This window comes from Tauraco erythrolophus, chromosome 12 (genome assembly GCF_009769465.1).
Source record: "Tauraco erythrolophus isolate bTauEry1 chromosome 12, bTauEry1.pri, whole genome shotgun sequence".
In the NCBI taxonomy this organism is placed as follows: Eukaryota; Metazoa; Chordata; class Aves; order Musophagiformes; family Musophagidae; genus Tauraco; species Tauraco erythrolophus.
This window is the reverse complement of record NC_141476.1, coordinates 19,743,108-19,770,621: the sequence shown is the minus strand read 5'-3', so window position 1 is coordinate 19,770,621 and position 27,514 is coordinate 19,743,108. Positions and strand designations below refer to the sequence as shown.

Here is a 27,514-nt window from a genome sequence, read left to right as displayed (position 1 = left end):
TGGGGAAACCCCATCGCATTACTAGTATTGTTCTGATAAATTTACGTTCTCTTTTCAGTTCTTAAGAGATATTCTGTATTTATTTCTTTCATAAAGATAATTTTCTCCTGTAAACTACACAGAATTCAGAAGGGTTCAAAAGAGGCTTTTGAAGGTCATAGTAACCTAAACAGTTGCTATATTTCTAGCAGACAGATGTGAGCCTCCTCTAAGCTTTCATTCATGTCCTGCCATCGCTTCTTATATACAGTTCCATTTTCTTCAACGAGCATGCACATCAGACCAAAGAGGCAGTGCATCTCTTAAACTGTCTAGGTAAAGAAGACAGGACTAAAATCAACATATAGAAAAAGTCTGTATTTTAAATATAGAAAAATAGTCTGACTTCATCTGTGTGCAAACACTGAAAATACATTGTTTAGAATTCATTAAAAATAAGAATATATAACTCTATTGGTCTTTCCCTGGTTGTTTGCCCTTTTTAAAGCAATGATTTGCTTTCCATTTACTCGGTCGTGCTTGCTTGCACTTTCCATTTGTAGGCAAAACGGCAAAAAAAAAAAGTGTCCATACAGAACACTGGATACTTCTCTAAAAAGTGAATGCAATTTTTGATAAACTACTTTTGTATACTGTTGCCTGTATCAGAAGTAAAATACGAAAATTAATACTTGATCTTACAGATAAATATGTTGATGTGAGATTTCATCTGGTAGATGTTGTTGGGTTGCTGTGGCTTGCTTCTTATGTCACTTTTGTTGCCTGAGATGTTTTCACATTTGTTGGTTTTAATATTAAGTAGGAATTAGTAACAGGATGCCTGTCCTCTGAGACACTGTCTCAGGAAGGAGATATAAACTGAGGACACAAATATTTTGAAGCTTTTTAGTCAAAAAGAAGGATTTGTTGGCAGCTAGTACAAGACGACACTTTAAGGAAAATAACAGTTTGCTTGCGGTTTCCTTTTAAATCTAAAAATTAGTTGCCTTTGCCTATTGATTCATGTTTTCCCCATTACAAACAGTGGCACCAAATGGTTTGTTTGGAAATCAGTGGACAATGGCAAAAATTACTTGCACAGCAATTCTGCAGTGTGCTACTTGCCAGTGAGACTTTAGAGGGAAAAAAGCAGGAATATATATGTGTGTGTATGTGCACGTAGCTAATTTTGAAGTTTAATTTTTAATACTACAGTGATATTTTTATGATTATGACATTTCTAGAGATTTGTAATTCCACAATGCACAAAATTCAGGATTGAGTATCAGTTGAAAACACCTCACGAAGTAATTATTTATGTTTGCTTTATGATCTGACTAGTGTTTGTGGCCAAACTTGGGCAAAATGGGAGTTGCATATTTCCTGAAACACAATTCCCCTGGTGTCATCTTGAAGAGGGAAATACTAAAAACAAAAACCAAATCATCAGTTTCAACAGGGTATGTGATTCTGGAGGGCTGTGTTTGTGTCGTGTATAAACGTGTCTTGTTGAAACAGAACATTAGTGTCGTTTGGTTTTTTTCCCAGAGCTCAGAAACACTTTGCAGTTTACCTTTTTATTGTAATTTCTATCTGCTCTTCGCAGTAAATCCATTGCATTCCCTTTCCTTTGTTATCTGGAGGACTCATCAAATGACTGAAGAACAAGTAGAGTTATTTCTGAAACACTGAGTTTTCTTCTCATGGTACAAGGTAGTGAGGAGAAGCTTTGCAGGCGAGGAGGGGACTGGTGAGACAGCGTCAGGGGGTTTCCTCTTAATGATAATTACTGTTGTGTCAACATGTCCTGTCTACAGAGTCTCCAGACCTCGTTTAGGTCTTGCACTGTCCTCTGTCTAAATGCTTGCACAGCATGAGGCGCTTTGTTTCAAAACCAACAGTTGTTTCTTTTGGACTGAAAATGAACCACTTCAGAACTGAAATATTGTTGAATTGCAGTAGCAGGAACGTCAGAAGTTTCCTGTTAATGTCGTATCCAAAAACTCTCTGTGTCTGGATGGCCGCTCAGACAAGCCTGACTTTCCTGGAGGTGTCAGTCACTGTTCTTACCCAGAGCTCCTTTCTTCACAGAGTTTTTTTGCCTTTTGGCACTGCGGCTTAGAGAGCCGTTCCGTATGGATGTTGAGCAGAGGCTTTGACCGAAGAGTATTTGCCATTAGCCGGTTTCAATGCTCGAGTGTTTCGGGAAGCACTTGAGCCATTCTTTCACCCTGCGTGCTCACTGTACGGCAGCTGTTTGAGTGAAGCAGCCATGTGAGGAGATGAAGTCTTCAGAGGCAGCATTATTCATTCCCGTCTGCGTGCTGGGGTGTGCTGTCTCCAGATTGTTATCCTGCTACTGGTTTTGTGGCTGTGCCATTAGTCAGATTGAGAGAAATAATGCTGGTTTTTCCTGCGTGTTTTTTTTTCTGGTCTGACACACAGCAGAGCCACCCAAGCAGTCCTGCTGACAGGTTAGGAGGCATTAGCTAGCTGGTGGAGAGAAAACGGAGGAAGGCAGGGAGAGTGGGAATAGCTTAAGCTGTCCCTGGACACTTGTTTTATGAGATTGTACTTTAAAACAATGCATCTCCATACAGAAATAACGTGAGATAGCTCTCTGTTCTGCCAGAAACCAACTGAAACAAGCTACTTCTTTTTACCCTAAACAAGAGATAAGATACCATCTCCCAGTGAAGTTGAAGGGAATTTGGTTTGAATCACCCTATATGCTCTTGAATAACTTTTAACGACTCAGCAGTTTTATTATATTTATCTTCACTTTTTTCCTGGAATGATCAGTACTCTACACAGAACTGTGGCCTCTAGTCCAGCTTCCTCTCCGAGCTGGGAGGACTGGATGGCCTGTAACGGTTTGCGTTTGGGTAACATTTAAAGGCCCTGGTTGACACAGGGCCACTGTATACTGAATTTATATACCGAGACCGGAATTGCTCAAGAGCTTTTCAGAGGTTTTTTGTAGACATACTACTTAGCCACAACCTGTCTAACCAGGTAGTTCCAATCTATGTTACTGTGATGGATAAGTATTTTTTGCTTTTTCAGAAATTGTTAAATTTTATAAAAATCTTTGAGGTTGGTTTACTTGAAGTTTTGCTTCAAGTAGAATATTTTTATTGATACAATTTTTCTCTTGTGTATGGAGAATTTAACTTAACTGGTGTTTTCCTCAGCTTCTGTAATCTAAAGACTTTTGAAAACCATGGAAACATATTCCACACATAGCAGGGCAATTCAAAGTGAAGTTATCCCGCCTTGTTATTTTATTACTTGTAATTTTAATATGGTACAGGTATCGATATGTCATGAATATAGGAGTAAGAGAGTTTTTGCAAATAATTTGTCTCAAAGAATACCAATTGCCTGACTATGATGTACCACATGTGGAACAAAGGTACATTATTTACCTTATTTACTGGGACGAAGTGCAATTTTACTCCATCACCTCCATTATCAGTCACTTTAAATTATAAGTAATTTTGTTTATGTTAATGCAATTACTGTAGAGTAAAACTAATGAGTGTGGAAGGAACCAGTTAATGGATATTCTGTATGTGAAGAGCCTTTTGTTTTAGCTGAAAGAGTGGAGTGTCAAAATATGTACAATAATCTTAAGAGATCAGTTCAGAGTAATGGTCAGAAATTGTATGTGAATTTTTTTCAGTGAAATTAGAGATCTTTCTGGCACCTCTTTGTTTACATATGTTTTAAACTGGCAAGTTTATTTTCAGATTGGGTTTGGGCACTTTGGGTTTTCTAGTAAAAATAATGTGTAGATATAGATGTAGAGAGTGTGTGGCATTTTTACCTTTCGGCAGTACTTTGGGATGTTGGGATGAATGAAAAAATGATTTTATAGTTTCTTATGAAAATACCTCTATTGTATGAGCTTCACTGCAATGATATCAGGTTGAGCTTAGAGTCGTGGCTTTGCATAACTTGCAGAGCTGCCACTGCAGTGTGTTGATGTGCCCACATTAGTTGTACCGGTTAGATCATATACCAGTAGTGACAGCACAGGCAGTTTCAGCCTGGCTGAGCTGCTCAAGTATGCAGGCCACAAAGAAGGGTGTGCTGTTGTGGCATCGCTATTGAATTAGCTCCGCAAAGTCTAATTCATATCTATCTGTTCATCACACTTATTGCTATATAGGCAAACATGTTGAAAAAAAAAAAAAAGCCAGATACTGAGGCAGTCTTTTGTCAGCTGATTTTAATCTAAAAATTTTAGCACAGAGTCATATCAAGAGAGTAGCTGCCTAATCTTGTGGCTCAGCATCCGTAAGCCCAACTGAAACAAATACAACTAAAATGGATGGAAAGGATGGATGATCAGAACGGAGTCTGTAAGGTGATGCATTGATACATGTCATACTCCTGCAGAAGTCACAACGAAAGGTGTGTGCAGTAATGCTGTAGTTTCTTACCTGTCAAGTAAGGAAATACTAGGATGTAGAAAGTGGAGTAATAAAGATTTGAGATTACATGGACCATATTTGGGGATGTAATGTATGTATGCATAATGTTTGTTTATAGTAACGTTTGTTTATTATTTCAGTGGCAGATTGGAGTACACTCAAAAATGTTTGCAGCAGCTCTGAGTGTGATTAAATTGTGTATTTCCTCTTTTTAAGTCGCTCATTTTCTACTTTAAAAGATTTTGATACTTCTATACCACTTTATTCATGTTTTACAAGCACATAGGTTGCAAGGTAACTTGTGCTGTTTTAACTGCTTAAGTGTCTGAAATGCTTTAATTGCCCTTTTTCCTTTAATGAGGGAATTCTTAAAAGATTGAGTTCACTAAAGCTAACTCAAAGCTGTGCCATAAAACAAGCCAGGTACTTCCAATGGAGCATAAGTTATTTTTTAATTAACAAGTATTAAAAAGCTTTGATTAAAGCAAACCATATTTTAATACAAGAGTCATCAGCTTAGCAGCTCTTTGAATAGTCTCATAATTCAAAATGATAAGTTTTTTTAACCATACCTTCAGAGAGTTTGGGAGTTGCTGGGCTTGCAGGCAGTTTGATTTTGATGTTCTTTTTTTCAGTTACACTGTAAAGCATAAATTTCTTCAGCCACTGTGTCCTACAAAGCACAGTTAACCTAAGATTAGTATTTAATATTTTTAAAATAATTCTAAGCCATCTAAAATCTTGAAAAGGTTTATTTTTTTATTCATCTTACAGTGAGGGGAAGACTGAGCAGAGCTACCTCTGTGTAGTGGTTAGAGCAGCAACTCTCTGCCAAGACAAAACCTGTTTTTCTCATGAAATCGAATTAAATAATATAATGGGTTTTCTGTCTGTCTGTCGTCCGGGCTGTAAAATGAAATGATGGTCATTAGCATCTACACTTTGTTCTTATGGGATGAAAAACAACTCATAAATGGAGTACGTATTCACCTGTGTCAAAGAACGGGTGCTTTTAACGCTGATTTCATGCATCCATCTGCTGTAATGCCCCAGCACGTTCCAGATGATAATGCACCGTAAGCGTGTTCCCAGCAGTCCAGCTCTACAAAGTATTAGCATAAGGGTGGGATTAGCTTTGTTCTGCAGACAAATGGGGAGAAATGGCAACTGTTGTCACCAAAGTGTATCTATGTAACAAAATGAAGGTGTAATTGCATCCAGTACTGAATTTTTACCAGTAGCTTGAAGACAGTTAGCATGACTAACAGTAGCGGTGAAAATATATGAAAAGATACAATATTTTAACTGTCACTGACTCATTGGAAAAGGCTTTTTTTTTCCACTACATACTACACCATGGTTGTTGAAGCAGTTCAGAAGACAGAAGGACTATTTGTGTGTGATTTTTAGACTATGTTTTAGAGAAAGCATTGATATCTAATTTTTCATTTGCTACTTTTTCTATATTTCATGGCCTTTACTTGTATTCACAATGTGTGTTGTACAAGGCGGAATAAACTGATTTAGTCAGAAGCATTTGCTGGTTTCGTTTCAGAGAGCTGGGAGATTTTGTGAGGTACGTTTACAGCGAGTGCTTTCGTAATTGAATGTCACGACATCGTCGTCTCATAGAAATGAGCAGGAAAGATCCTATGAGTTAATAAGGATTGACTTGATAGAAATTCTGAATTCACAGGGCAACAGCATACGTTAGATATGAGAAATGTGACTCTGGAGTTATAAGAGCTGTGGAACTATCATTTGAATTGTTTTTAAGAGGAATGAATATGGACATAGTCTAGACAGCGCTACTTCTGCACTGGCAGGGGCAGCTGCAAGTAAGTGCTAATACAAGAGCTGATTCCAAAACAGAGAGGGGAAAAAATAGAAAAAGCCAAAGATGAAGAATATGCTGGAGGCCTTAAATGTTAGTTTATAGTGTGTTTTGGAAGAGTCATCCAGAGGTCTTTCTACAAGGGAAAAAATGAATATTGAAGTAATCCAGAACTACTTTTTAAATAACCTTATGCTTGCTTTTCTTCTCAAATTGTTCTTACCTAACAACTGGATTATCTGTGTATACCTTACAGTTCTGCTATGAGACTTTGCTTGGGTTTGGAATGTAGCCTGTGTTTGAGTTTAATACACCTCAATTAATTATAGATTCATTAATTGCTGCTTGAATTAGAATGCTGGAAATGTCTGCACCATTGCTTATATTGAAATAGTATGATAAAATAGAATCTTTTTAAATATTGTGCTTACTTTATGTGGAAGCTTGACGTATTGAGTACCCAGTTAGTCTACATCATTTATTAACAGAATTAATAATTAGTGATATGCTTATGCAATTAGCAGTTCTTCTGTGTAGGCCATCAGGTCAAAGCCTGAAGGGCATGCCCCTTTTGCTCTGCTGCTAACATTAACTCTAGAAAAAAGAGAGATACCCCTGACATCAGTTGTATCTTCCTAAAGTGGCTTTATTAATGACCCAAATGATTGTGGAATTGCTGAACATGCCATTTCACACCAAAGCAATGCGTTGCTATATGCCGCACATTGCTAACTTAGTCCTTTTGCAAAGCACGCTGAATTCCAGCAGTCCTGAAGTCATTCCGTGGTCTAGATCCATGATGCGTCTGGAGTCGCCAGTAGCTCGGGCCAAACGGTGGCGTTTTGCCACTGCTCTGTGTGGAAAACAGTCAGTAGCCACAGGGAGAGATTGCAGAGGAATTTGGGACGAGTGCAGACAGGGACTAGAGGGCTTGGAGGCTTCTCGTGCTTCCTCAAATCCAGCAGTGTAAAAGGACGTTCTGACACAGGCTGGTGCTCCAGTACCCGCACTGCAAACGTGCCTTATTCTACAGCTTTATGCTGTTGAGTTAGGACTGATCTTCTGGTCACAACAGAACTGCAAAGAGGGAAGCTTCAAACACACGCTCGGTTTATACGCATGAATGTCTGCGTTACTTTACTTCCTTGGAGCTTTAAAAACTCCAGAGAATTAAACTGATTGTTTGAAAAACTAAAGAAGGAGGAAAAAAGATAAAATTAAGCTGTAATATTAGCTAATTTTCTTTCAACTGGACTTCTGCAAGAACAAAATTTATTGTTACCACCAGTTGTTGGAAATGTTTCTGTCATGCCAGCCATCTAAATTCAAATAAAAATGAAATGCCTCGGGGTTGCATTGAAAGTGAATGAATTGCGCTGGCAGCCAGTATTAGGATTACTATTACTTCTTTGTGTTGTAGCAGTACCTAGCAATAAAACAAATATTTACTCACACTCATCACAGTACATTCTTGGTGACTGCAACTTTGGCATTTAAAAACCAAATAAGGTGGAGCATAAGAATATGTTTCTGCCTGGCAGCTGCATGTGATTTCTCCTAGTGGATACACTAAAGAATTCTCATCACTGCCCTAAATTCTTTTGTACTTGGCAGTACACAAATATTTGAGTCAAAATCATCCTCGTTCAGAGAGATTTAGCCTAAGGTATACTACTACAAAGTTGCAGAGTGAATAGTGTTACCTTTTTTCAGTGTAATGATGTTCCTTATTTTTCCTTCTGTTTTGTTATTTGGGTTTTTACTGCTTTCTTATTGAAGTAATTCAGCAGATCAAAGTTTGAGCATAGTTGACCGTTTTTATGAGCTTGTTATTTATCAGTGGATTGAGAACTTTACACCTTTCCACATACAATAGTTATAAATTGTTAAATGTTGTAGTGTGCTATAAAACTCTTCTTGTAGATGCTTGGGTCTTCTCAAGAGTATTTCCCGTGTCACTCTCGTTTATCCTGAGAATGTGTTTGATAAACGGAAATGGCGTTGCTGGTTGCTGGGGTTCTCCATGGGCTGTGGGTGGGTCTCTGTGCCACTGTTCATCTCCAGGGCGGCAGGGGGGCCGCCGGCCGTCTCACCATGGTTGCAGGGGAATCCCAGCTCCGGCACACCTCCTCCCGCTCCATCTTCGCTGGCCTTGGTGTCTGCGTAGCCGTGTCTCTCAGGTCTCAGCCCTCTCTCTGCCGCAGCACCCACTATAAACATCAGTGCGCTATCAACATTCTCATAATGAATCCCAGGCTGAAACCAAAACCCGGAGCTCTTCTAGCTGCTGAAAAGAACTAAGTCTGTCCCAGCCGAAAGCAAGACAGCCACATAGATGTGAATAACTCTTCTGACTGTTTCAGAAAGGCAGTTCTCTAGGCTTTATTCAAACAAGATTCCAAATACCTTTCCTATACTTGATCTATTAGTTGGCAGTCAGTATTAATAAGTAATAACAACTGACATTTTTTAGATTATTTTATTCTGTCCCCTACTGTGTGCCATCCTCCCTGCTTTGAGTACAAAAAAAAAGCTTGGGGGAGGGATGTAAGTGTTGATGGCCACGCAGCAATCAGTAATATACATTTTGAATCTCTTGTATTTATGGCAATTACTGGCTGGTTACGTGAACTGACTCGCTGGCTAATGAAGCCAGGGGGAAAATTCTCTTCTCTGAGGCAGGTACATTCTCTTTATAGGGGTAACATATCTCAGAGAACTCTGGTTACTGTGCCAATGGGCAGCTGTTCTTCTAACTGTAGAAATTATTGGACTTTATTGATTAACAGTAGCTGGCTGACTCTTGTCCTTAACTGTGCGCTTTTGATTTCGACCGGATCCCCAGTCAAGATGAAATAACCACAACAGTAAATGATGAACATAAGTTGAATAACTTGTTCAAAAACTTTTTCTAATCATGCTTTTAAAAAAGTGAATGCCTAACATTGAGCTTATTTAGATGAACTAAATGTTCTTCGTTGTGTCCTATGAATTTCTTTCTTTTAAATGAATGAGGGTATTTGGAAGAAAAAACAACTTGGCTTCAGAGCCAAGTCATTAACTGAATTCAAATGCTTTTATTTATATGATCTTTAAAATCTGCTGTCTGGACAATCTTGATAATGTAAACTATACAAAAGCAAGCTGGGTCACACTTAATCAACTTTTGTCTGGTATTTCAAATCCAAGTTGCTTTCTGCAGTCCTGGACCCTTTTACTAAGCCATCAAAAAAGCTTAGGGTGCAGTATCTTCTACACAGAAAAATATTTAAAGATCTATAAAGTAACTTGCCTCTGTTCTAATGGAAGAAAACACAAACTTAGCTTAATTTCTCTCCTAAAAAATGCCTTTCCTCCAGTCTACTTCCTTGAAATTATTGAAAAATTACCTCACAGTTATTTCTTCCAAAATTGTTGATTCTGCATGCTGTTTGTAGTACGGCATCTTTTTTTCTTTCGTAACTTTTTGGTCTCTGTACTGCCCTTGACTGCTTAGTATCTCTTTTGCTAAATTAGAGCCATACCCACTCATTTGCACACAGTGCCTTGTATTAAGCTTATCATCAAGAAGTGTTTAATTATACTTAACTGCAGAGGTAGGGTAGGGGTGTCAAATTACAAAATAATGAAAACTGGCATGTCAGTAAACTTGTGGAGGAAGAACGGAACTACTGAGCTCTACTAGTTTACTGTGAGTTTCCACCAAAAAAAAAATGCCCAGGTTCAGTGTTAATGATGTCCTACAAAAAACCTGATCCATTTGTATGGCTTGGGCTTGGAACCGTACAGATTAAGTAGGCAGAGGACGATGGCTCTGCAGCCATCTTGGTATCAAGACGGCATGATAAATAACAAGTAAGCTCTAGAAAAATTGAGTTATTTGAACTTAATAAGGTGAAGAGAACACCAGAGCTAATTCAGAGGATATGATTCTTCAATTTAAGTGGATAATCAGTAATTTCTGATACATTAGTAAAGAATAAGGAATATGCTGTCCCTGACTAGCAGATAGCAAACTCATTCTGTGTGTATTCTCACACTGATCAATCGGTTCGGTAGACTTGTTTGCAGGAGGATGACACACTTTTGTGAGCCATGCAACATCGAGGCGGTCAGTTCCAGAGGACACATCTGACAGGATTGCACTGAAGCTGATCTGGTAGCAGCAGAAGTGTTCTTTGGTTTATGGATTCCTTTCCAGCCTCTTGCCTATGTCTGTGTCCAAGAGAGCAGCATTAATAGGTGAAGATCTTTTTGGAACATAGGGGTAGTGCAAGGTGTCCAGTGGGGAAATGTGAAGTCTCTGAAGGCAGAGCCAGCAGACCTGCAAGTCCTTTTAGCTGTTCTGGAGAAGTGTATTCTAATTTCTGATATACCTATTTACTACAGAAACAAACATGGAATGAAGACCCTTGATGCTTTTGCTTCCAGAAACTTTGTAAGTGAGCACATATCATTGCTCAGGAGTACAGTTTTTCATAAACTAGTGGAAATGTTTTGCCTTGACAATTTTAAAGAGAAATAACGGAGAGAAGACTTGTCTCTTCCCCAGCAAAAAAAAAGAAAAAAAGCGTCTGTATTCACTAAGTGTTTATTATGTACCCCTTCCTGTTCTTTCTGAGGTTTCATTTTCATGTAATTGTATTTTTCCTCACATTTTAAAAATGAACTTCTAGTATGTATTTAATTTATTCCTCAGCTGCTTTAATTAAGTTGCAGATAAACATATGGTTACCATGTGACAAAGTGACATTGAAAGGAAATGCTTTATAAAAGACACAATGGTATGTGTACTTGGGCCTAGGTAGTGCTGGCTTAGCCAGATCCAGGTATGGTTCAGCCTAGATCCAATTATGAAAATACAAATAGGATGGTAAATTCATAGTCACATAGCAAACAGTGACAAACTGAATCATGATTCATCAGGGTTGAATCAAGCACGAAAAATAATGTTATGGAAATGTGAAAGAAGGAAAATAAATGGCAATGGAAATAGAGGCCAAAAAAAGAGCTGTAATCAACTGAGGATAATAAGAAAGAACGAACAAAGCAAAGCAACTTCATTGGCAATTTGCTAATGCTCCACGGGCTTTGGGCTGGGATGAGTAACACTGCCTCCCAGTTGGTTTCTGGTACTAGTGTAGAGCATTGACTCAACCTTAAGAGGTGTTTGTAAGATTGAATCCTAGCAAAGTGGTCTATAACTCTGGTCTGCTAAACAATACAGGTCTGAAACTAGGTGGATGCAGAGCAATTCTCATTCAAGTAATCAGCTGTACATACACTGCTGGAGGAAACCAGGTGTGTCCTGAGCTTGTAGGGAAACATCTTCTGCAAAGATTTCCCTGTCCAGGGTGACATTCATACTGTCATTCCTCAAGTCTGCGCCCAAAATTCTCCTTTCCTCTACTAAAAAGGAAACGCGTGTTGGTAGTATCGCCTGTGGTTTCAGTTTTAAAAGAAGGGAACCGAGCAGAGTGCAAGATGTGACATGACTGCCACATAGACAAAACCACTTTTTCATTATGTGCTTCTTTTTGTAAACTTGTTCTTTGGTTCTAATCACACTTGTAGTTTTGTGTAATTTGCATAACAGATCACCAGCAGGACTGTTTTATTTGAGTAAAACGTTTACTTAGATGGGAAGATGTCAGACATGTTTATTCTGAGACATAATTACGAGGGTGAAGTTTCATAAATCCATTGTGCGAATGCAGGGTTTTTTCACTGTGATTTAGTTGAAGGGGAAAAGTGCATTATCTTTTTTTGCTGGTTTCAGTTCCTTTAATTGACCCAAATTAGAAACTTCATGGTGACTTTTGAGATCCTTTTGAACTTTCAATGTGCCATTCTTTGAATACTTGAAGACACTATGATTCTAGCCCTTGCAAAGCATTTTAGGCAGTTTCCAGTGTAGACATTAAAAAAAAAATATATAGCATGCAAGAACACATTTATAAAATGTTTCTCTTTTATAATTCTATAATTCTTATTTCATTGTTTAAAAATAGGTTTTGTCAAAGTTTTTCTCCTGCAGTAGTATGTACAGCTTATTTTCATAGCTATAATTTATTACATATCCCAGTTGCTTCAAGCTGATATTTCTGCTTATCCAAAAATAGAAGCGTGCTGCCGTCTTCCTAAGCATATGAAAACAACCTGATGAAAGTTGACCTCTGATGTACTAATAACGTTTGTAGTTTTAGGCTTTATCTGAGATTTAGTTACATGCACTGTCTGTTCCCTGAGAAGATTGCCATATTTTACTGTAACTTAAGTTATTGACCTTAGGTTTACAACATATTGCTATCTTACAGGCACAGACTGAACTGTCTTTGTTCTCACAAAGCCACGTGAAGTAGCGATGCAGAAGCTAACAGTACACCCCACTGGAGCATCTAGCCACTAGAACATGTTGGTTTGGACACACAACTTCGTTTGGTGCTGAAGCTTCAGCAATACCTGTTTCCTTGTGTGGAAATTTGGGTTTAGACCCTGGTGAAGTAGGGCTGTGTTGATGCGAGGTTTCCTCATGTTTCTATGTCTGTTACTCGAGTCCGAATCTCATTATGACCAACAGAAAAATATTATTTGAGCATAGACAGCCCTCCCTAAAACATCAGTGTTGTAAATCCAACAGATATTGGACTCAACCATACTTTTTCTTTAAAGCAAAGTACAAAAATGAACAGAATTTATACAGCATTATTAGTTTTTAAAACATCCTAAACATTTTAAGTATGACTAGATCTTTGCATTGGAAGAGGCAATAAATGGAGACTTGCATCTTGTGGAATTACTGTAAAATTATACTAGAGTGCAGAAGGTGGAGTTGCTCGAGTGGGTTTTGTGCGGTGCTAGCTACCGTTTGAGCTATACAGAAGTATTTTGTGTTAACTGTTTCGTGTTTCTAATGTTCCATATGTTTTAGTATAGAGGGAATTCAGAATGGCCTTTTTTCCCTTGATTTGTAGAATGCTACCTCAGCAATTACGTACTGTATTTCTTACTCTAATTGCGCAATTTTGTGGCACTGAGGGACGTGGTTTAGTGGTGGACTGGGCTGCGTTAGGTTTATGTTTGGACTCAATGATCTTAAAGGACTTTTCCAACCGAAATGATTCTATGAAGATCTATCACAAATGCATATGATGCACAGAGACAGAACAAGCAAGGAGTGGGACACCGATTCCTGAAATATGCTAGTATGAGGTATCACCATAACTGGGATGCTGATAAAGCTCCTTGCTCTAGAATTTTATTTCTTTTTAATTTGATTTTTAGTGAGATCCCAATTCTACATTGCTCTGAGTTAGGGAATAGCCACAGCATTTCTCCAAGTGTCAGTAGACAATAATGGTGTAACTCTGGGTAAATTGTTTTCTAAATGTTCCTCTGTTGCTGTAGTGGAGTCCATTTAAAAAAAAAAAAAACAACAACACACCCCCCCTTACAAAAATAGTTTAAAACTGTGAATCATACATGTACATACACACAGTAAATAGCTGTACAAGGGCAAAACAGGAGACTGAGGATTCACTGCATCTTCTAATTAACGTGTGAATGTTGAAGTGGAATGTGATCAATACGCTATGCACCAAATACAGATTTCAGATAATATAGAATTTGTTTCCACAGAAGGATACCAAACAACACATGAAATGACGTATAAAGAAAACTTTACTTTTCAACCAAAAATATGTGGCATGGGATAAAGTGGTTTTTCCCTCAAAATGTAAATGTTTAAGCCTTACAAATACCCCAGTAGCTCCAAAAGACCTTTGTTTCTACTATTAAGCTGCTGAAGACACAAAGATTTAAACATGTCAGCCTGCAAGATAAACATACTCAGATTCTGAGGTGTATCATATGAAAGTAAATTCTAAGTAGCTCTCTCAAATTTAGTTATATAGCATTTTAGATTCATTGTTTTTTTGATATTTTGTGAATCTATATTTTACCCGTGTAACTGACGCTTCTGAAAAATAACTGGAAATTCATTCAGTTTACATTTGCATCAGTTTACATCTACAAGAACAGATCTTGGTAGACAAAGCTAGTCAATTTAACAATAATTTAACAATTTATGTTGGTGTTGGATAGTTACTTAATGGACTGGTGTTTATTTGGCCAGATTTAAAGCAGTGGAGGGTGCTTGGTTTGCCCATAGTTGACACTGTGTTTATAACACTGGAATGGTTTCAGTAAGCATGACAGTCCTAACGCTGGGTTTCTGTGTGAAAAACTAAACATTTGTATCCCTCTGGTTTGTCTAATGCTTTCTGTTTGGGGGGTACTAAGCAAACCCCTAAGGAGACATAGTATAGATTTGCTGATTATGCTCATACGTTTAAACTATAATTACCGTGTTACTTTCTTTACATACTCCTTAAAAACTCCTGTAAATGAAACTTGAGGTGAAATCTAATCTAACATGTAGCACATTAAAACCAAAAAGTCTTCCTGTAGGAATTTTCCCTTTGTGAGTCATTTGTCTTTCTGACTCAATAATTCCAGTTCGTCAGGCGGGAAGGCTTTTACTGAATGCTGTGACACGGCACTTTCCATAGTCAAATTTCAGACCTTTCAGGCTTTGGGCATAATATTTAATGGCACCGGTACTGTTTACAGGTCACTGGAACTGGTTGCCCAGAGCGGTGGTAGATGCCCTACCCCTGGAAACATTCAAGGTCAGGCTGGATGGGGCTCTGAGCCACCTGATCTAGTTGAAGATGTCCTTGCTCATTGCGGGGGGATTGGACTAGATGACGTTTAGTCCGTTCCAACCCAAACTATTCTGTGATTTTATTCTATGATTCTATTCTATGACAGTATTCTATTAAAAATATGCAAACAAACACTGCCATTGTACAGCAAAAACTTCCACGTAAAGAACATCAACTTACGCATGTGACAAAGTTGCAGACTCTGCAGGCTATGGGTTTCTCTCCTTGCATATTCTAAAGGTTCCAGACTTTTCTTGTTGATTTTCAGTTCAAAAGAAGTCTCAAAAAATGGAAGTTTGAGACAAGACCTTCTCAAAACCATGGCTATCTTAGACATCTTCATCTGCCTATGTTACAGGTTTTTCTTTCATCCTCGTATTCAGAGTGTACATCAATTTATACAGTGCTGCTCAGGCCCAGTCAAGCAGTGGAGATGGAAAGAAAGAAGGAAAAAATATGATGCATTTCTTTTTAGATACAGTATTAGTCATTTCTCAATTACATCGTATTGACAGACTGGTTTGTTGAAATCTGAGGTGGATGTTGGTACAAGAAAAGTTAAATTTCTTGGAGAGATTTTTCATTGACTTAGGCCTTGCCACTGTACTTTAAAAATACAGGAAAGTATAAATCCTTATTATATATTCATGTTGGTGACAGCTGTCTTACAAGAGAAAATATTTTAGTTAATTGAAATGCATTAACAAATGTATTGACCAATATCTAAAAATGAAACTGATCAAAACAACTTAAATTACATTTCTAGAAAGATAATTGATTGGAAATGTATACGCAATGTTCCATTTGTGACAGATCAAAATAGTTGGTAACTTGAGGATAAGAATCCTTAGTGAAGGTGGCACCAAATGTGCATTAAGGACAGATAAATTGTAAGACCAGATCTCCTAAATGGAACTGTAGTTATGCGGGCTAGAAGAAGGCTTAGTAAAAGCAGGAATACAAACTAATTTCAAAAAATGTAATTGCTGCACTTACATTTCGTAGCTTGGTGTTTGCTGGTTTTAGGTATCTGTAGAACTTGATCAGGGAATGGCCTCAAGTCGAGAGGGAATGGCCTTAAGTTATGACAGGGAAAATTTAGGTTAGATATCAGGAAGAATTTTTTTACAGAGAGGGTTGTGAAGTATTGGAACAGGCTGCCCAGGGAGGTGGTGGAGTCCCCATCCCTGGAGGTTTTTAAAAACCGTGTGGATTTGGTGTTGAGCAACATGGTTTAGGGACCCTGACAGTGCAGGGTGAATGGTTGGACTCGATGATCTTGAAGGTCTCTTCCAACCAGACGATTCTATGATCATGGTAATAGTGAAATTATTTCATTTGTTGTTATTATCTGAGTTAGATTACTATAGTCTAAAAATCAGATCACTGCTCAAACCAGAGACTGAGGCTGTTGGAGAACACAGCTGCTCTGAATTCAGACTCTCAGCAGGAGCGCGTGGGGCAGTACAGTGGGATGGCTTCCCACTTCACTGCTACTTAAGGGATTGACCTACATTTCTGCAGCGGATAGCAGGCTGGTGGCAGTGGGTTTGATTGTATAACGCTTCTGGAATCTAATCCTGTCATTACTGGTATTCTACACTATCTAGAATTTCCCATCATTTTTGCAAATAATTTGTATTTGAATCACCAAAGTTAATGTTGATGTCGTTATTTAAGGCCTTGATGCTACCACCAGGTGATGATACTGTGGCCTTACCTGCGCAAAACATACATATAAATCACCCCGAATCCGAGCCTTTGGTAAATTTAGAAGTAGCTTATGCCTGTGGAGAGACTCATAGCAGCATAACTTGCTTGGCACTCTCCATTTACAGTCCTTACAGAATCAATGCCAAGTTTAAAATTAGCAGTAAGTGTGAACTATTGTTCCACCTAAGAGCAGCGTAGCATATTTTCTTCATAAGTGGGTTAGAAGCAAATGTGTCTGCTTTTAGTCTGCTTTTTGCAAGCTTCTGCTTTGCATTCTTAATCATGGCTCTTAAGATGAATAACTTAAAACATAAAACATTTTCCTTAGAAGAGTTTTAGTTTGCAGAAAATTGCAACGCAATTGTCAACAGCTGAAGAGTAATATACTTTGTTTATAGACACTCTGTGTGTGTGTATGTGTAAAATCCGTCATGGGAGAAAGGGAAGACTGTGTATTCCATCGTGATTGTCGTCCCGTTGTGATTTGAGACTATTTCTGGTTTAGACACAAGTTCCCATAAGATTGCCTGCTTGGACTCCTGAAGGAGCTGGAAAAACAATTTCCGTCCAGAAGTAATAATAGCATAAGCTTTGGTTTTGATCATACACTGACATTTCAAAGTCGTCTGAGGAAAGATATTTCTTGATTAAAGTCAGTTTTTGCTTAATGCAGTTGTAGCTGATCTTTCCCATCTGGTGTTGCGCTACTTGATGTGGTATCTTTCTGGTTGCCCGGCGTCCTTTTTTCAAGATTCTATAGGAGTTACTGACTTTCCCAAGGGACCTTTCAGTGGCTCAGGTCATTCTGTTACCCTGCTTGTTACTCAGCTTTTCTTTTCCCTGGGGAAAACTTAGAAAAGTTGTGCAGCAGAGAATATGAGGTGCTAATCTGGTACCCACAGAGTGTATTTGGGATTGCAGTTCTGTCAGGGCTGTTGCAGCTTGTGCGTACCGTGTGCCTGGCTTTTCATTGACCTGCCAGATCCCCCCGTTGTACCTGCGGGATACAGACATTACATTTATATGTGGAATATGAAAGGTAGATTGTGTGACTGCGTTTCCTGGGTTTTGTTCCCTAAATTGTCAGAGTTTAAAATGCTCATTTAATCCTGGCTGTGGTGGTTCTTTTCCTGCTTCTGCCACATGGTGGTTCAGAGTGACCCTGAGGTGAGACGGGCAGACAGACATGCATCCGTCCGTGGGTCCGGGCGAGGTACTGCGTCGTGCCACTGGTACGACTTCAGTTTTAGCACGTAATACGCCTGAAGAGAGATGTAGGTATTTGTGGTTTGACTTCTTGTGTGTTTTGTGGATTGCTAAAATATCATCTTCCCTGCTAAGAAGCCAGATTTTATCCCAAATTCTGTGAAATTTCACACCAGACATATTCTCACAGCATGCAGATGGATTGTCAAAACCTTGGCATTTATTTAAGGCACAGAATAACCGCTTCGTGTGCAGAACTCACCAACGCAGGTACAGGAAACTTTTAGACAACAGAAAATTACAGACTTTGAGATTTCCTTGAGATACCTCTGGTTGTGTACAACATAAAATACCACCCACTAACTGGGGGCAAATGCATCGATTATGGTAGCTACACTGGAGCTCCCAAAGGAGTCAGGGGTGCATTTTACAGTGGTTTGAAAATTTGAGCTCTTATCTAGTGCCTCTGATCTATTTTCTCTTGTGATTCCCAAAGGCTTCAGTATGGGCGGATGAAGATAAAACATGACTCAGTGTTTAGCCGTGGTATACTTGGGATCTCTTGTAAACGAGGAACTTAAGAGTTGAGTTCACCATAAACAAGCTAATCCTAAATTTCTATTATTTGCAACCTGGAGCTAAAGAGATTGCTAGATTCTCCGAGACCTACGGTAACAGACAAATGAAGGCACGTAATGAATATCAAATACATGGGTTATTGAGAAGGAAAGCCTGAAAAACTTGTTTTGTATTGTCATCAAAGTAGCATAATTCTACAGGGAGTGAAGCTGAAAAAAGATCTCTGTTCTGCGAGGCGAGTGTCCTTGCATCGGCCACGTTTTCACGCTGTAACCACTGTTTATTTTGTTGCCCCTTATGGGCCTTTATCCCCATGGTAAATACAGTTCTAGATACTTTGTAGAAATTAAAACTGGCAAATTCCATGTGTTTTATGTCATTTGGCATTCTGCACAAACCCCCTTCAGTTTGTCATAAATTCCTAAACCAGAGCAAGGTCACATCTGGTAGCAATTTCAGTCTGCCAGATGAGGCGTAATGCTATAAAACCTAACTCAGTTTCTCCTGTGCTTTTCAAAGAGGAGCTCTCCCGCTCCTTTTCCGTAAGAAATACCATTTGCCCTGTGAGCGCTGTAGAATGATTTAGGCCGACAGCCTTTTCACACCTTATAAACTGCAATTTTTGGAACACAGGTTTGTATCCAGTATGTAAGACAGCACAAGTAACAGAGCTGAAGCCTTCAACAGGCTGATCTAGATTGTGTTTTCTTCTGCAATAGCATGTCCCTGCAGGATGCAGTAACTGTGTTCTTTCCCAGTATTTTGGTGCATGTGGATCTCCTCATACTCTGAGTGTCACCTTACATACTGTGTAACTTCCAAAGAATCCACACATAGCTACTATTCTGCCTTTCTTTTACATGCTTTCGAAATAGTTATAGCAAAAGTGATACGTCTTAGGCAATTCAAGGTAAAACATTAGCTACGCTAACAACATAATGGAAGGAAGATCATAATTTGCACACAAGAAATTGAAAATATCTCTGATTCCCAGTCGCATGGAAGTTTAATAGTAGTCAGTAGTTTTGTATGTTTTATCGTGTTTCCGTTGTCCCATTACATTTTGATACTAGTGGTTATTTGGTATGTCGTTGCCTTTAGTACTTCACACCTTCAAAGCACTGTTTGGAACTTGGTGATCCACTTTCTCAAAAGGAATATCAAAACGAGTGTACTAGTAAGGTTTTAAATCACAGAGGGAGGGTGGCAAAATGCTGATGCGTTACAATGTGTTATTAAATTAACTTAACAGAACTTAGTTAAAAAAATATTCTTTCAAGGTTTTCTAGGTCTTGCACAAGGACCTCCAAAGCCTGTTTGTACAAGCGCCTGATACTGTTTTTTCCTCTGAAGTGACCAAATTTAAGTATCTCTTGATACCATGGTTGCTACTGCAAAGAACCAAAAACCCCCAAACCATCAAAACCTAAAAAAAAACCCCACAAAATTGAGCATTTTAAACAATTAGTTTTATTACTCTTAACTATTACAAATGGAAGCTAGAAGTGGCAGCATATTAAAATCCACTGCAACTGGAAAGCACTAGCTAGAAAGCGCCTTTCTGCTGTGATTTTTGTGACTTAATTTATGCCCTTTGGAACCTGTTTATTCCCAGGGCAAATATCCTGATGTTGTGACCCTTCCGGAAGGACTGCTGGGAGACTATATAATTCTAAGGAACCCCAAACTTCCTGGGTAAGCCAAGAAATACATTTCTTCATTTATGTACATAGAGAATATGAAATGCATGATCTATAGGTAATCAGACTGAACATTTAGTCACTCTTTGCTTTATAACGCCTCTAAACACAGAGATTAGATGATGTGTGTTGCATTTTAGGGCTAGAACCACATTTTAAAAACACGAGGGAAAAAAAAAATATGCACAGGCTGCCTGCATGTGACTTTGTTAGATACGTCAATTGTATTGCTACTGTGTGTACCCGCTTTTTTAGAAAGCTAGGTGGAAAAAAAAGAAAGGGCTCTATCTAGCAGGCTTTTCATTTGCATTTTAAGACAAAAAAAATATCTATTACTGTGTTGGTTTTGGAAGCTCATGCTACAATGAAGAGTCTAAATTCAAAGTTTAGGAATGTGGGCTGCATCCTCCCTCTCGCGCATCAGGAAACGTCAGGTTCAGCTGGATCTGTTCCATCTCAGTTCTTTCTGTGTTACACGGCCAGAGCAAGGGGCAGAGCAGATGCTGAGGCCACCATCCCTCTTACTGTGACGTGACAGGGTGGGCCACTGGCCACCGTCCTCCATGAGATAAGGCAGTATTTTCCACCCCCGGGCCTCGAGCGACGAAGCTTCTCCCTTCTTGCAGGCGAGGGCCAGTGTGGCAGCTGCTCAACTACAGCTCATTCTTTCTTCTCTGGTAGGAGGTGCAACGATCACAAATCTCTGAAGCAAAGCACAGTTCTTTGGTCTTCTTGCCATTAAAGAATGGAAAGAAAATTGCAGTTATTACATTACTAAAAGCAACTGTAGCTATGTTTTTCCATTGTTTTAGAAGGAAATCAGAGGGAGGGGATCACTGCGCTGCCATTTATTACTATTACTCTACCACACATGCTGGAGTTGTTTGGACTCCCTGCTAGACATGTTCTGACAGGTTTGGGTTTTCGAATTGAGTAAAAAAATCCTTGAAGTTGCATGTAAAGCAATGTATTTATCACTGTCAGGAATTCTGTGAGGGCCAAGAAAAGTAGCTATTTTCTGAAAGGATGAGATCATTCCCTTCTCATTACATTTTTGCTATAACATGCATTAATTTATATGGAAAAACTGGAAATAAAGTATAGCTCCCTCCACCATATTGTTTGTGGACCCAGCAAATAAACCATAATAGCTAGTGCTGTCTCAGGTTAGCCAAATCTGCCTGTAAAACTAAATGCTTCAACTCCGGGTTGCTGAACCGAATTGTTGTGAGACCATCATCACAGTTAGAAAATAAGCTGCTCTATTTTACAGTTTCTCTGCATGTCAACAAGTGCCAAGTTCCATTACACGTTCCCTCTCACCCACGATCATGAAATACGGGAATTTAAAATCATTTCAGTGGGTTGGTAGGAAATATATTTGCATATTAATTAGTTCACAAAATCCCAGAACAAACTGCACAAATTCTCGAAGGATTTTTAACAATGAAGTGGCAAAAGGCTGACAAGTCCTATTTAAAAGGAAACTTTTACAGTTGTGATTATTCAAACAATGCTGAGAAAGAGAACTTCCTCCTGGCAATGACTTGTTATTGTGCCTGTCAGCTTTACACTAGGAAAGCCTTGCTTTCAATAGGGAATACTCCTAAAAGTAGGGATTGGAAGGGACTGCAAATGCAGTAAGGCAGATGGGATGTCACAAAGCAGCAAAACTCGTATGAACGTTGTTCTAGAGTCTGTACTTGACTAGAAAGACTCTCCACCTGTAGAAGCCAACTGCCTCATTGTTCACTTAGTTACGGTGTAGTCATCTTATCCCACGGCGAAAGCTGGAAATGGGAATTAGCCTTGCAAAAACCACCAGAAACACTCTTGAAGGAGTAATGATGGTTCAGGTTATTATCTTAATAGCAAGTGAATGTAGGAATCTAGGCCTTGGCTATATTTATCCCTGTGCGTTATTCTGAAAAGGCCATGAACACTGTTGAGGTGGACCTTATTCCAAACCCAGAACATCATCACTATTTAGATGCAAACACTTGTGAAACAATTTCCCTCTCTTTTCATGCTGTACTAAGCACAGTACCTGACCACAGGGTGCAGACAGCATTTCCCTCCCCCCAGCCCCTTACATACTCTTTTTCTTTCGTGTCTTAGTTTTTTTACCACTGCTCCACAGAAACTTACCATTCATAAGAGACAAAGATAAGAATCAGGGGAAAAATCCCTGAGGTTGAAAATTTGAATGTACCCAGAAATGAAATCATAACCTGTCCTTGTCAATAGATTATGAGTTTTCCTTGGTTCAAACTGTTAAGTGTTTCCAGTTCTCAAACAGAGAGAGACAGGTAAGTTGCATCACCTGAGGGAACGTTGTTTAAGAGCATAATGAGTGTGACCCTCCTCAATACTGTACTTTCTGCATTAAAGAAAACTTAGAGACAGTTGCCTAGTTAACACTTAACCAACTTTTCTGTGCACGTGACACAGGTTTGAATTGACGATTGTTTGGAAGGTACATCTAGATGAAGAAGGGAGAACTACGCCTGTTCTGGACCTTCTGACGAAAGTACCAGAGCAAGGTAACATCATTGACTCCAGAGACCGCGTTTGTGCTTTCACATAGAACACCTGTCCCCTTTTTTGGCCAACATCTCTTTAGATAAACCAGAAATCCATCTTGCAGAGCCCAACCAAGCAAAGAAATCCCAATTTAGCAAGCAGCTAAGCTTCACCTCCTGAATAATTTAAAAGGGTTTACAAAAACAAGTATGTCTTCCTCCTCTAGGCAGCAGGTAACCCATTTTATCCAAAAATGCAATTGCTGGCAGCTACTTTCAGTAATAGTGCAACTGTTGGGAAAAAAACATTGATTGTTACATTTTCCTTGCAGTCTTGCAGCAGAAGATGGCAACTATTGAAAATGTACCCGCCCGCTTCCGAAGCATGCTGCTTCTGTTTGGGATTGAGTCAGCGATTGAGAATCTGATCAGAGTGGTTGGCTTGGGAAAATGAATACCAGCATGACTTACAACAGGTAGCAATTTCAAAAGTAGTTTTAATTAAGATATTGTGTTACACAGTCTATAATTTTATTGAATATAAACATTAAGTTATTTTCCATTTAGAAACCATACTCATAAAACATGCTATCTGTACAATTATGGCACGTTATATATAAATTGTCATGACATGAAAATAAATACAGCCATTTAAATACAAAAATGCCAAATAAAATAGTTACATGTACAGAGTGATTTCATTATAAATTTATCTTTCTGAATCATTAATGTACCAGAGTGGTTTATCTTCTTAACATTTTCTAGATACCTGGAAAGTGTTAAAAGATCATGCACTGTCAAAATCAAGTCCATAAAAATCCATTTCATTTCACAGCTCTGTAAAAGTACAGTGATTTTAAAATGTCAAGAGAACAGTAAGAGACTCCTAGAACAAAGAGTTAAATAGCTTTCTCATTAAATTAGAGTGGAAGTAGACAATTTGAAGGTTGCAAAGACATACCCTTTTTTTCTTAGCGTAGTAACTGTACGAAGTAACTGTTTTCCACAGTGTAAGTGTTGAGTAGAGACAGCATTAAACTAAACAAGAAAGGACCATTACACTTCTGCAAAGAGATGGACGAGTTAACTACTGCTCACTGCAGTACCTTATTTTGACTTCCTACTTCTAGGGGGAAATTCTAGTAGGTAACACATCACAAAAGCATCACATTTGATACATTCATCCCTGAAGAAACAAAACCGATTAGACAGATGTCTTGTAATCTTCCTTTACTTCCATCAGATGTACCACTAGCTTGTTTGGGAACTCTCAGCATTTTTCAGGAGAGCTCAGCACTGGCTCCTGCAACCAAAAGACCTTATCCAAGCCAAACCTATACAAGTGGAAGTCTCGTACTTTCGAGGCAGGGAGTAACAGCTGTTGCTCCTGGACGCAAGGGGCCAAACACACAAACTGTGGACTCTCTCAAGTAATAGACACTTCTTTTTCAAGTCCACAGCTTCTCTGACCATGCAAGTAGTACAACTGCCTGTTATCACAAAGTATTATATAGCAATGGTGAGATAGGTGGAGAAATCAAGAACTAAAGCAACAGTATGTTTATCATACTGTAATTTTAACAATCCACTATTTGATCACTGATATAGTCTCCTTCTGTTCTGGCAGGTCAGGAAAAACTGACAGATGGGATTGGTTTCTGTCTGAATCTACAGATGAGCAATGCCCAAGATTATTTTGCTGAACAGCGGCTCTGTAAAAACATACCTTGTTAGAGATAAGGCAGACTAATTTCAAGTTTGGAATGCAGTAGACAGGCAAAATTCATTGCTACTTTATCTGCTGACATGTTACTGGTTTAGCGAGTTTGTGTAACCTTTAATTTATTTCATCTTTAGCTCCTTCTTGCATGAAAATGAAACTGTTTGATCAGCACAAACACGTCTATTTGCATATGAAATGTATGTAAAGTTACAGCACAAAAAACCTGAACACTTTCCAGCTGTGGATAGTCCTTCCTTCCTCCTCTTGCCCAACAGTTCAGGAGGATTTCTGGATTCACAGGTAGCACGCTCTCCCCCCAGGGTTTTCTCTGGAAAGAAGGGGTTATTACCACTGTCAGCTACCAGCTTATTGCACTGTTGTAGCATCCCGTTGCAGCGAGCGCAGCCCACGGCCCTGTCCCCGAACTGCACGCTGGCACCTGGAAGTGGAGTACAGGAGCCTGCTACTGTGGGCCGCTGCCCACGGCAAAGCTCCACTGCTGCGTGCGTGGCGTTACTCGGCCCTTCAGTTGTGCCAACAGATACAAGGTTTTCTGGTTTTGGTTTTGAATTTCAGGTGAAACAGAACAATTCAAACCCTACATTGAGATCACAATATATTTTTTGTAAATGCTAACCTACATTATTTTGAAAAACACTGCCAGTAAGCACACACTGTATCCAGGTAACAGCAGTTCACTGTAGCTTGAATAGCATCTCTCTGCATGTTTCAGGGTGTGTAATCCCCAAGTATATGGGAAAAGTGTTTATCATACTACCCTCAGTTTTGAATATATCCTCAGTCTCCAACTCAGGGTCTTCCTTGAGGATGACATCTACTGTAACATCTCACAAGTCTCCAGCTGCACATACCAATTACAAAGTAAAGGCATCATTCAATTGATGAAGTAGTGATAAAAGCTTAGCTCCAGTACTCCTCCTCATGAGAAAGTGACCCCCTGCAGCTTCAGAAAATCAGACACTGTCACCTTTCTTCTGAGTCACTTAAAAAGAATAAGCCTGGAAGCACCTGGTCACGCTATGCAGTATGTGGAATATCAGTGAAATAACATCAACATTGGACACAATCTGAAAGACCTGAAATAATCCGTAAAACTCAGAACATATTATTTCTGTAGCTAAATTTAAATTAGTTAAGAGCGAGCTGTGGTTTCACCTTCAATAGCAGCATATAATGTATAGAAAATAAAAGCCCAGTATGTCAGACAAGTTAAGCCCAGCTATCACATAAAATTCAGAGACGCTTACCTTTAACCCTTTTCACTTAGTTTCAGAAGCTTCAGGTAGATACAAGGTGATCACAAACTTCTGGAGGCAGTCTGGTGTTCTTAATCTCATGCATTAGTACTTAAAAGTGTTCTGCAGTAACACAGTAGTTCCACAGACTGGTAACACTTGAGCAGCCACTTACTTCAGCTGTATTTTCAGTGGACTTAATGCTAAAGTTTTATATTAGGTTTTGCCAGAGCATTCCCTCTTCCTAGTAGGTATGAGTGAGATTCAAAGCACAAGCTCCAAGGCAATTCTCTTGTTAGTAATCAGGCTTTCTATGTTAGTGCAATACTTCAGGAAACCTCTAATTCTGTGCTCTTTCAATTCTAAGGAAGTAGACTTTTAGCATTGATTTGATCTGTCCTCTAGCTCCAAGGTATGGCACGTTATCTGTTCTGTCGTATTAAATACATTCATTAAGGTTATATAGCAAAAGCATGGTTTAGTGCTACTCCATGTCTCTGAAGAGGCATACCAATTAGAAATCGTTTCTTAAAGCAAAAACATTCACAGCTGAAAAATGCACTGAACACAACAGAAAAAAAAAAAATCACCATAATTGTATTCCATTAATCTTTCACTTTCCAATGTGTTCCAATAAAAATAACCTTAAGGAAAGGGTTACACTTTATGGAGAACTAAAGTGCAGTCTTCATTCTCCTTGAAGAGATTGGACATAACTGGGTCATCTTTGGCCTGTACGTTCTTCAAATAATAGTTTACGATCTTGCCATCAAGTTTGTACTGATGAGGAATGCTTTCATAGGGTTTGAGATCGAGGTCCAGGACAGAAACAGAAAAGGTGAATCTCGATTTGGAAGTTAGTACCACAGGTCTTTGCTCAGAGCTGGAAAACAAAACCATATTGCACATCTGAGCCACCGAAGCTAACGCTCTTCATTTGTGTATCCCGAGTCCCCTTCAAAAGTGACTCTCATGTTTATCTTAGAACATTCATGGGAGCTTAAGAAAATAAACTTCAGCTAAGGCAGCATTTAGGAAACTATAGCTCCAGCTTAACCAGTCTTGCTGGCACCTCTTCCAGTCGTGTTCCTTTCAGCTTCCACACAGCTTAAGTGAAAACATTACCTCCAATTACTGTGTCTTTGTATTCAGTATCTCTAGGTGGTACGCATACAAAGCAATAGCAAGTAGTAACTAGCAGAAGCAGAAAGAATTACTGCAACTCCTACTTGGGTTCAAGATAATACAAATTTAGTACCAGAAGTAGTGTCCAAACATACTGAAGGATGGAGGACTCAAATTGTACACGTCATCTCCATCACAAGCATTTATTCAAGACAAACATTTTATTCAACAACTGCGAGGCAAACACAGAAAACAATGTTCTCTAAAAATAACAAGGCTTTGGTAAAGCAAACTCTCCTCCACAAGAGCAGACTATGATTGCTGACACAAGCCCAAATGGGTAGTAACATTGTGGCCAAGCCTCCAGCCTCAGAGTGAAAGATGTCACCTCTTGATTATTGCCTATTTTAATTAGGCACCTAAAGGTAACTCATCTTGAAAAACCTGTCATATGAGGACACCAAGGCAGAAAAACTGTACTAGTTAAAACCATATAGATCTACTATGAACAGTCAATTAAGATTTTAAGGGAGTAAATATAAAACCTTAACCCTTCTTATCAACTTAAAACTCTTCAGAAAGAGACATCTGTCCTATGTGTCTTAAATCAGAACTCCACCTTACTAATATCCTCACAGCCAAACCAAAAAAACACCCTATTTTTTTTTAAACAGGTGCTTGAGTTGACTGAGCTGTGCAAACACATCTTCAG

At 38.9% G+C, this 27,514-nt stretch overlaps 2 protein-coding genes across 2 annotated transcripts in view; one reads left to right on the top strand and one right to left on the bottom strand.

Annotated features, from left to right (window-relative positions):
- CENPP (centromere protein P) overlaps positions 1-24,901 on the top strand; it is a 145,363-nt gene extending 120,462 nt beyond the window's left edge. The window contains exons 7-9 of the mRNA XM_086619159.1: positions 20,092-20,171; positions 22,628-22,719; positions 23,031-24,901. Coding sequence (XP_086475285.1) covers positions 20,092-20,171; positions 22,628-22,719; positions 23,031-23,152 — 294 coding nt within the window. The 3' untranslated portion in view covers positions 23,153-24,901. The remainder of the gene's footprint in view (positions 1-20,091; positions 20,172-22,627; positions 22,720-23,030) is intronic.
- IPPK (inositol-pentakisphosphate 2-kinase) overlaps positions 24,896-27,514 on the bottom strand; it is a 32,789-nt gene continuing 30,170 nt past the window's right edge. Inside the window, exon 13 of the mRNA XM_086619158.1 lies at positions 24,896-26,560. Coding sequence (XP_086475284.1) covers positions 26,335-26,560 — 226 coding nt within the window. The 3' untranslated portion in view covers positions 24,896-26,334. The remainder of the gene's footprint in view (positions 26,561-27,514) is intronic.